Source organism: Agrilus planipennis, unplaced genomic scaffold (genome assembly GCF_000699045.2).
Source record: "Agrilus planipennis isolate EAB-ADULT unplaced genomic scaffold, Apla_2.0 scaffold162, whole genome shotgun sequence".
Lineage (NCBI taxonomy): Eukaryota > Metazoa > Arthropoda > Insecta > Coleoptera > Buprestidae > Agrilus > Agrilus planipennis.
The window spans coordinates 518,433-529,988 of record NW_020438904.1 but is presented as its reverse complement, the minus strand read 5'-3'; the positions used below and the strand labels follow the sequence as shown (position 1 = coordinate 529,988).

Sequence of the window (11,556 nt, the reverse complement as noted above, 5' to 3'; positions counted from 1 at the left end):
TTTCGTTTATAAGCGTTGTTCAATAATAATTGTTTTATCGTATATGTATAAGTATACATAATAATATATGTTGATAAATAAACTTTAATTCTGCATGACAAAACAAAACTGTATTTCTTCTTTTCCGTTTCTCTTTTTGTTATAATTATAAGGAAAACAAGTGAATAGCAGCATCCGATGAAGGAATTGTTTTTTTTATTGTTTCTCGCAATAATGAAAACGAGTGAAAAGTGTCGGCAATTGTTCTGATAAAAAAGTTACTTTTAAAAATCGGAGAGCAACTTCAGTAGGTAGAGTGCATGTCACAAACGCTCATATTAATTTTGTTGACATTGGAGACACTTCACTGGGCGTCTTTCAACGGTAGTCACCATGCCAGAAGTACGATGTTTTAAATAAATATCATTCAAAAGCCATTAGTAACCTCCTTGAGGTAAAAAAACAAGCGCTCTAACGAAATGCCTTTCATAACGCAGGTGAAACTATAAATATAAATTCATTTGTTTTGTTCGACTATCTAAATTATTAAAATTATACCAAGGAAAATCCGTGAAACTTTTTGTTGATAGATACATATTTTTATTCGCCCTGTATATTGTCGTCAAGTCTAATATATACAAAAGGAAGTTAGTGTTATCCTTTAAATATGTTGTAAGACAGTTTGACTTTAGAATTTGTGTGACGATGGGATGCTGGAAGTGAAGTAGTTTACTACTACTTGATCTGTTTTAGCACATGGTACCAACTCGTTATTGCCCCATCATAAATCAACCAGGAGATAGACACGCTCTTGTTGTCAATAAAAGGTTGGGTATTATGTCACAACATACTCGGTGGTCTTTAAAATTTTCGAACCAACCATATGAGGCCGATGTTACTTAAGTATTTTAAAATTTAGACCGGCTAGCAAAAAATTACCTTTCACAGAGATAAAAGTGTAACCATGAGGTAACTTGTACTGATAAAACAATCCTATAACGCAAAACATTTTCACAAACATCTGCTTTCTATTCAAATGTTCATAATTCGTCGATCGTTTCGTTTTTAAGTTTCGTAAGTTTTTGGGATGCACCAGCTTTCTTTACGAATCTCCCTATCTACCAATTGCTTAAAATTTATAATAGCAGAAGAAACAATTGACCGCTTGGACTCTTTTTTAATGATTCACCTCAATTCAAATGTCCGCAATTCGTTTGTCTTTTGAGATAAAAAAAAAAGTTGAAGAAGGAAAAACAATTGCCCGTTTGAGCGAGTAAAGTGTCCGAATAATAAAGAGTAGTTAGTAGAGAGTGTAATTTGTGCTAATGAGTGTCTCATGGGTGGCAAAAAGAGCAAAACAGAAACGTATTAGGCGAAGTCATTAATTATGGCCCAGTGACACAAAAATATGGGAGGTCTAGACACTTGAAAAACACACACATATATGATTTTCCTATAAATTTCACAAAGACATTAGCATGCGTCAATCGGAAGGAGATCCGTTCCGGATGGATGCTTCAAATTTCAGCCAGGCCCGTACTCAGCAACAAAATTAACGACTTAAAAATTATTTAAAACCGCATTCTTATTTACTTTAACTTAAGCACGATTCCAAAAACGTATCGATTCTTAAAAAATTTTCTTATTACGGTACTGTTCAAGTCAAACCCTGATAAAGTTAATGAACTACCAGGATATGAAAACGGAGACATTAAATATCAAAGGTACTTGAGTGTATCATTGCTTCCAAATGTTTCAAGTACACACCGACGGTACAGTTTCGGAAAAGTGGAAGCTCGGCACTTTCGAGTCGTAAATCTGTCATTTGTTAATTTTTTCCAACACACGATCACATTTGTTTCGCGAGACCGACGACGAAGAAAAAAAAAAAAAAAAAAAAAGAAGCACGAGGAAGAAAAGAAAGCGCGTGCTTGTGCGTGCAGTAGAGCAGTAGCATTAATGAAAACCAATACGGAGGTGATGAAAAATTTGTAGACGCCTCTTTCGTTTTATTATAAAAGGAATTTCTTCTTCGTCTAAAATTAAATTTTGTGTATATGCGTCCAAGGAATATGTACGGTCGGAAATATAAGTAGCGCTTTGAAATCGGCCCATTTATACCGTCAGGAAATTAACACTGGGAGAGAGACGGCCGGTTTAATTTGTTTACACGGTAGCAATTGCTAATGGCTTTTCCTAATCATCATTTGTTTTTTTTTCCATTTATCGTTGGTTCACTTGAAATGTGACGATATTCATTGAAAGTCAACTAAGTAAGCGTGTAATTAATTTGGGAAATAAACAGCTGTTTTCTATCACACTTTAGTCCCTTTATTCACCATCCCTAATGAGTGAAGAATTTAAAATTAACTAATCGCCTTATCTTCAATGTCTCCCCCTTTTAAGGGACTAAACAACAAAGCAATCCATAAAGATTTATTTATTTTCGTAAAGTTAATATTAAAAGTCTGCTAGCTCCTGAGATAAGCCCAGACAAACAAACAGACGGACAGACATTTACTCCGATTTAAATAACTAAGCAATATCAAACCCCCTCGATTAACTATACAACTTTTTATAATTTCTCAAGCAATAATTTCATATTAGAATCTTAAATCGTAAATTGCAGAACATGATTTTTGAGACACGCCTGTATCACGCATGGGTACGTTAGACACTATCCAAACGTCAAAATGTTAACCTTACTTTTGTGTCAAAGTGTTGTTGACTAATACGTTTGTTTTTGTCGAAAATATTGCCCCAAAAATGGCCAAAAGTCCAGGAATATCCCCCGAGAAGCAGTTGGCCAGTCCTATAAAAAGTTCTCAGACAGAAATCGTGTTCAAAAAGCCCGAAACGTTACCTAAAAGACGACGAAAACAAACCATACTTGACGAAGAAACTTACATAGAGGTAAATTTTGTTAAATAATCCAGTATTTTAGTAACTAATGAATCTTAAAGTGTTTGATAATCGTTATTCTGATTGTTGTTTTAGAAAATGGGAAAAATTATACAGAGAGATTTCTTTCCTGACTTGGAAAAGCTCAAAGCTCAAAATGACTACTTGGACGCTTTGGAAAAAAATGATATGACAAGACTTAGAGAAATTCACATGAAATACAGTGGTCGGAGGCCCCCCACGGAACGAAGTAAGACAATTAATCGAATAAATAAATTCTGATAAATAGAATTTCAATTGTTACAGTTCCTAGTCCAGCAACTTTCGAAACTCCAGCCAACATCCACAGTTCCCAAAACACAGAAACAGATCCCCCCGTACAAGATCAACAACAAGAAAATCAGGATAAGGAATCCAGTGACCCAAAACTGAGTCTCGATCAGTTTCTAAATGTCCACACCTCCCAGGACAACGAAAGCTTTAAAGAACTAATGATAGAAGCCGACAAGAAACACCAAGAGAAATATTCATACTTGTACAAAGAAGAGAACAAAAGTAACGACGAGCAGCGAATGTTACTGGCACTGCCGTCTGTTGAACAGCAGTGTGAACTATCTGAAAAAAAGTTCATCGTTGATACGTGGGGCTACAAAAATAAAAACTACATCATGTTCGTCCCCGATGGGGTTGAACTTACGGACGAAGAAAAGATAGAAATGAGCAAAAAGAAGCAGGAAATTGTCCACTCGAATACCAGGCTCAGAGAAAATCCATTCAATGAAGTACAAAGTAAGGAAACAATAAACGAACTGGCAAAATCACAGGCGAAGGTGAGAAACGCATTTATCATTTGTTTTGAAAACTATAATAACAAAAGACTAAATTGGTTTGTTTTGTTTCTTTTGTGTGTTACAGGTTTTGGATGGTAAAATTGGAGTAGACGGTAAGGAACTGATCCCACCTGACACTCCCAAAATAAACGGTTTCAAACTCGTTAGAAGTCCGTCCCCGTATCCAGGGGTGGCGCAGAGTCCTCTCATGACGTGGGGTGAAATAGAAGGCACTCCTTTCAGACTAGATGGCAGCGATACGCCCATACCGAAGTAAGTTTCGAAATTTTCTGTTTTAAATTTCGTATCGAACTCTCAATTTGTTTCAGAACTCCAGGACCGGCTTTTAAAATTGCGGAGCCTGCAAAACGTGAGAAGATTGCATTGGCTTTGGCCGAAAAAGTTGGCGAAAAACATCGCGAAGACAAACGAAAAGCTATGGACGTTGCCAGGAGGCAGTTTGCAACGTAAGTTGTTTTGTTTTAAAATTTTGTTGCAGTTGTTTCTGTTTTCTTTTGTTTTGGTTACAGTTGTTTTAATTACTTTAATCTTTGTTTCAGCCCTTCCCCGAAACCCAACACCCCTTTTAGCGATCGCTTAGCGTTAATGTCGCCCGCAGCAAGAAGATTGGCCACGTCAAGATTGAAGTTGGGCAGTTCGGAGTTTGGATCACCCCTTACTTCTCCGAGTCCGCTAGGACGTTCGATTACTCCCCGAAGAGTCACCCCGGTATCAATAAGACGGGCAGTTACCCCAAAAATAAATTTAGGCAAAAAGAGGGTCGACGATAATTTAACTGATGATTTGTTAAAAATTAATGTTCCCAAAAGAAATAGGGCAGCTGACTTTTTTTGAATTGGGTGTATGTGTAATTAATAATTACGACCCTGTGCTGAATTTATTGGAATATACATTTCGTTTAATTTTTTTGTATGTATATAAGGCTACAATAAATGGTTTTGTTGAAAATGTTTTCTTTTCTTTTGTTTCCCTATAAAAAGAGTCGAAAGTAGAATGTGTTACAAAAAATGAATCACTTAAAATAAAAGTGCATCGGTAAAAAAAAAAACAAAAATATTTGGTAACAATTGTTGCTACTTTTAAGTTTATTACGTTTGAAACAACTGCAACAAAAAAATAATTCTCTTTTTACTGTAACAATTTTAGGGTTGCAAAAATTAATAATCGAAAGAAACCATTATAATTAATTAATAATATGTATTTTTTAACAAAAATGTGCTATCTGCTGACCTCTAGTAACTTAATTTACGAACCTTACGCACAATATTTTAACGAGAACGCACTATCTGCTGCCATCTAGTAACTTAATTTACAAACCTTACGTACAATATTATAACGAGAACCCGCCATCTGCTGCCATCTGGTGTGAGTCCCTTAACTTATAAACTTTTATTAACTGGTTGATCCCGTTCAACATTAAATTAACGAAAATGAAAAATTGAACTACGAATTACCCATTGTAAAATTTCACTTTAGCATAATAATGATTAATAATAATAAACATCAACAATTTAACAAGGGAAAAAAAATAAGTTTTAATTAACAATTAATTGAAACAATTGCGTATATTACGTTATAAATATTATCGTTGATAAACAGCATTTGTTTGCTGATAGCCGGCGTTAGATGAGGAGGGGGGGTACACGGAAGAGCCCTGATTAATTGTGCCATACCCGCTTTGGATTGTTTGAGGTCCCGAGGGTGCCACGTAACTTTGGGAAGAAACAATTGGTTGATCCATCGCCTTTACATACGAAGAGGGTGATTGTTGTCCAGCAATTTGATAACCGTAACTAGGGCTGAGAGCAGCGGAGGGTGACTGAGACGCAATTGGGGTTGGCGGCGCGGCGGCGGAGGACGCCAATTGTTGCAAAATACTACCCTCACCTTCGGTTATTAAATACCTCAAAGACGACTGGGCCTCCGTCTCGAGCTTGTTCAAAATACAACCCCTGAGGGAACTGCTAAGGGATGACCAGAGGGGCGACGTGAGCAACAGTTCAAAGATTAACACGTCGGGCACCAGATTGACGGGGATTTTTCCTCCACTCGGCGCCGAGGGTGGCTGCGCATTGGATTTGGTGGCCGGGGGTTTATTTAGAGAAGACACTGACGAAGATAGGGGTTGCTGTTGCTGTTGTTGCTGCTGCTGTTGCGGTTGGGACTGAGAGGGAGGAATTTGGGAGGCATATTGTACAACCTGGGTTGTCGGAATTTGTTGGGATTGCACAGAGGAAGGGTAGTAAACCTGTTGCAGTTGTTGATCCAGGCTGTTTGCGGATGGGTTTGTTTTGCCACTACAACTCGAACAGCATTTTGTATAGGAAAGCGTCTATACAAAGGAAAAAATGAATAATAAACAAAAGAATGTCGTTTCGAACGAATTTTATTGTATATATATATACGCACCGTCAGCAGAAGAACAACAACCCCTAAAAACAAGTTCTGATGAAGCATACCTCGAAAAATATCGTTCGACGGACAAAACAAAAAACTATTAACCAACTAAGCTATTACTCAATGATCGCCTACTTTATATGTAAAACGTTGCGTGAGTGCAAAAAATCGCTTACGAACGACTTTTTAAAAATTGTTGACAAAATTCTCACGGCTGATAGCATAGAATTCGGCGAATGTCTGGAGAGAGAGGCAATAACAAAAACAGTTGCCACCGTCTTCATGTGAAAATCGCAGGGATGCATGCTGAATAGCGATAAACAAAAGCGCACAGTAATATTGCGCGGCCTTTGACCACATTTTCTATTCCTTTTTGTTTTAGTCTTTGAACAAATGCGCGCACGAAAACTTTCATTGTTTTGTTTTTATTAAAAACAAGGTGGCAATTGTTACTTCAGTTCATGTCCCTAAAATGGCAACCAAGTCCAGTAGTTATCGATTTATTACATTTTTATATATACACAAAAGTACATTACATGTAATTATAGGTTTTAATCTCTCTGTATAATTTATAATTCAAAAAATTGGAAAAGGTGTAAAATGTCGTACAAGTTCCACCACGCCCCGGTAATTAAAAAAAAATGTTCCATGGGTTTATATTAAGAAACAGGTGACATTTAGGGGTAGTAGAGTTTCGACATCGGCAAAATGGCGATAAAATCGTACTACACATTTTTTGAATACATGGTTTTCATATCGATGATCGTTGTCGCAGAGAAACCCAAAACAATTTTTAAAAAGTTATTCTACAATGCCCTTCGCAATTTTAATATTTTTTCCCAATTGTTTTTGTTCGTACCATTGTCTATAACACTGCTTTCTGGTGGAGTCGACTGGGTATTGGCTGGTAGATTACTATCAATCGAAGGTGGATAATTAATTTTTCTTTTAATTAGATATGTACGTGCGTATGTAGATAATGATGTTCATTCTGATTTTAGCTGTTAATATAGGAGCCCTAATAAACTTGACGTATTTATATTTGAGGTCTGACAAGATTATGCATGTATATAGTACCTTGAAGACGTTTGTACGAATGCAGAGCCGGACTATTTTTACTTTAAAAGATATTCACAAAACTGTTCGTCATTTGAAAATTTTTATGATCGGATTTTATATAAGTACTATTGTGGCATGCAGTGGTTTTCAGACATTAGCAGTTATCAATAATATTCGCTATAACGAGAGGTAATTTTTTAGCTTTAATAAATATATAAAATTGATCGGGGGACGCTACCTAACTTCGTTATTTTAAATGGAACGCCCATTTTTGGCTTCTTTGTATAACAGTTATTCAACTGTTTTTAAAACAAAACACGATTTCAACTGTTTGAATGCGACCAAATAGCATCTAAACCATAAAACCTACAAACCTGCGGTCTGGAGAGTTTCGTTTGAGTACGACTTTCCGTGTCTTTTTTGCTAAGGACGAAACGTGTCAGAACCGGAAATATAGACATTTACTTTTGACAATTTTAAAAGACAAATAACTTTTTTTTTAAAGGAATACCCATATTAAATGGTACCGTTCGATACAAAATTAAAAGCCCTGTCGAACTGTCCAAACCGCAGGTTTTTAGTTTTTATGGTTTAGATGCTATTTGATCTCATTCAAATAGCTGAAATCGTGTTTTGTTTCAAAGACAGTTGAATATCTCAAAAAATACGTATAGAGAACTGTTAATAAAGTCGACCTAAAATTATACAAAGAAACCAAAAATTAAAAATATATTGGGTGTTCCATTCCGAACCATTTTTTTTTTTACTGAATGGGTTTTAACAGAGTTACGGACAAAAACGCCTTAGGTGGTATATACAGAGGGATGATGATGCTTTGAAATTTTGACATATACCTATCTATTAATTAAACGTAGATACTAACAATTTTTCAATTTTTGTTTGTTTTTGCTTACCAAAAAGAAACATTATCGTTGAAACTTGGTTGCCGTACGATTGGCGAAAATCACCCTGGTACGAGGTCACCTTTTTTGTACAATTTTATGCGCTGTATATGGTGGGTTTTGCTCACGTTGCAATCGATTGTTTCTACGTTACAGTTGTCAAATTGACAGCCACGCAGCTTCAACTTTTATGTATGGGAAAATTAAATATTTCTTTTTTTGTAAAAAAATATTTTTTTGTTTAATTAATTTGCAGGTTGCGAAGTGAAAGAAGCCTTCTTCAGTACAATGGTTGAAGTGGGCTTTCCGAAATCTTTCGCGAAGGAAGCCATGGACGTATACTATCAATTAAACAATTGCAAAGACGGTACCATGACGTAAGTAAAATGTTTAAGAAACAGTTGAGCACGAGCGCAAAATAAGTCGAACAAATGAATTTTTGTAGCATGAAACGCAATAAACAAAAGTACGAAGAAATGATAACCAATTTGATACATTCCGAAAAGTTCAATTGCTGCTTAAGAAAAAATATGACCACGCACATAAAAAGGCATCAAGAAATATTAGAATACGTGAATGAAATTAACGAGTTAATGGGACCAATACTGTTAATACAATTGATTTATAATTTGTTTTATCTGATTTGGTTTGCATTTGCCTGTTTAATTGTAAGATTTTTGAAATTTATTTACAGAGAGCAGCTACCCATATCTTGGGTACTTTTTGCATTTTTTTCTTATAGATTAGAAGTGAATACGGGGTTGTAATAGTGCAATTCATTGGGAACGCCATATTTCAACTGTTTCTTTTCACTTATTCGGCTCAACAAATTAACGACGAGGTATTTACATATATATTAAGGTTTCGTCAAAAATTTTGATTTTTATTTTGTTTAGGGTACGAAATTTCAAGGGGTAGTATACAATTCACCGTGGTATATTTGCAACCCCCGTACCAGGAAATACATTTTCACCATCCTGATGAGATGTAATCGACCGATTGCAATTCAAGCAGGACGATATCTTACAGTTACCATGGAAACATTCTCTAAAGTACCTAATCTACTACCTAAAAACTAATCAATTTCATTTGTTCATTAACATCGACACCCTGTATATTTTCATATTTTTCAGGTGATAAACACCGCCCTCTCGGCCACAACTGTTTTATACCAGTTTGCAGGGCATCATAAATAATTACGAATAATAATAACAATGTTAAAACAATTCATTTACCTAAAATGTTTAAGTAGAAATAAATGAGTAAATATTTTAGATGTTAATTAGTTTTACTTCCCATGAATTGATTAATTCTCTTTGATTCCTAATTACCTGCAAACGTTTTCGTTAATTACAAGCGTGGATGGTTCTGAAATTCTGTAAAACCCTTAATTATTAATCCTGATCTTATATATCAACATGTATCTCGAAAAGTTTTCTACTTGTCTTCTAAATTCGGTTTCGAAATTGCGTGTGTCCTGCCCCAAAATGGTTCTCAATAGATTATACTACGCCACGGAGTTCTCATTACGATTGGTCGCAATTCGTTTACGAAAAGAAGAACATCAGACGATAAAAGACAAAATTTTTCGTTTGTTTTCAACGCTATTGCATCTTGTATGCATCATACCGGGTCTGGTCTATTTGGTTATGGAAAAGCAAAGTTTCACTTCGATTACGGAAGACCTTACAAACATTGGACTACACATAGCTTCGCTCGTCAACTTTTACTATTACTATTTCAATTCGAAAATGGTTCAAAATTTGTATTCGCGAATGCAGTCCGTAATACGATTGGACAGCAATTGTCAAGTGATAAGGAGAAACGTGAATGTTAGCAAAGATGTCAATTTCATAATTTTTTTCATTTGGGCCTTTTTGATTGGCGCCTCGGTGGCTTGTAGTAACCAAGCTGTTTTTCTAATGTACAAGTATTTTGCTAACGGTGAAAGGTACCTATCTAATAAAGGTAGTAATAATAACAAAAAAAAAACAAAACATGAAAACGTTGTTTCAGAATGTTTATATTCAACGCATGGTTACCCTTTGATTCGTCCAAGTCGCCCTGGTTTGAACTCATTTTTCTGATACAAACAATTGCAATGCAAAATATTGGTTTAGCCCATTATTTTGCTGACGCATACTACATGGCAGTTGCCGGACTTTACGTTATAGCGATGAAAATAAATAGTAAAGTTTTAGATATTATTAATTCATTTCTATTTTCCATAACATTTATTTATAGGATACGAACTCGAGGATGTATTTTTTGTGACCCTGTTGCAAGAGGGAGTACCCAGAAACTTGGTAGTTGAGGCAGCAAAAACTTTTAATGGATTTGACTTAGAATCAAGTGACAATGAAGAAACGACTGATTTGGAAAATGAGTTATTATTTTGTTTTTTCTCATGATTTTCATTTCTTTGTCTATCTCATTTGTCTTCCGTTCGTATATTTATTTCATTTGTTTTCCATTCGTTTCTTTGCCTCATTTGTTTCCGTTTTTTTTTCTACATTCGTTTGCTTATCGTATTTAATTCGTTTACAGAACCGGCACCTCTGCAGAATTTACGATTAAGAACGATAATCTGGTTTACGAAGTAATGTATTCGAAAAAGTTTCGTATAAGTTTTGAAAACAATTTAAAAAAATTGATTCAAAAGCACCAGATGTTTCTGGAAATTGGTAATGAAATTAATGATTTCTTTTGGCCCATTATGCTCTATGCCTTGATCATGAATTTGTTTTATGTGGTAACAATACCATTGTTGATACTGATTGTAAGTACAGAGTTATAGATTTTTGTTATTTTTATGAGATCGTCTAAATTGTACCTAATAGTATTGGCCCAACAATCTTACGAAAATTTTGATAATGATCGAGAGAACCACGACCTCCCTGTGGCAGTTGTTGATAATAACTACTGTTGCCCAAAAAGTCTACGACGAGGTACAATAGACTAGATTCTAACATAAAAAACAATTGAATACGTAGGCATGTATTGTTTTAGAGTTTAAAATATAGAAATGCCGTTTACAATTGCCCATGGTACGTTGGCGATTTGAAGATTCGCAGAATGTTTCTAATAATTTTGACCAGATGTGCGAGACCAATACATATAACTGCGGGGAAATATCTGAATCTTACGTTGGAAACTTTTGTTTCTGTAAGAGCTTTTGTTTCTCTCCCTTTTGTTTCATGTTAAACAACATGCACTTTTCCAGATTGTCAATTTGGCCTTTTCGTTTTGCACCGTTCTCAACAACTTTATCAAAAGAGACCCTTAAGACATCCACGAGCACCCTATCAATTATCTAGATGTAATTTTCAATTTATTTATTTAGGAATATTTGATGAAAAGGAGGTCAAGGATGAACTAAAACCATCACGAATATGTTTAAATATTTAATTGTGCGTAAAAATGTAATTAAACCATAAATAAATTATGGAAAAACGAACGGTATTAAT

At 35.2% G+C, this 11,556-nt stretch overlaps 1 protein-coding gene across 1 annotated transcript; it reads left to right on the top strand.

Annotated features, from left to right (window-relative positions):
- The first annotated feature begins 2,653 nt into the window (after positions 1–2,653).
- Positions 2,654–4,679, top strand: LOC108739611 (splicing factor ESS-2 homolog). Its single transcript, XM_018473596.1, has 6 exons — positions 2,654–2,892; positions 2,977–3,130; positions 3,187–3,710; positions 3,796–3,983; positions 4,040–4,177; positions 4,271–4,679. Exons 1-6 carry the CDS (start codon positions 2,746–2,748, stop codon positions 4,563–4,565), a joined length of 1,446 nt encoding a protein of 481 aa, XP_018329098.1. The 5' UTR covers positions 2,654–2,745; the 3' UTR covers positions 4,566–4,679.
- Positions 4,680–11,556: the final 6,877 nt, after the last annotated feature.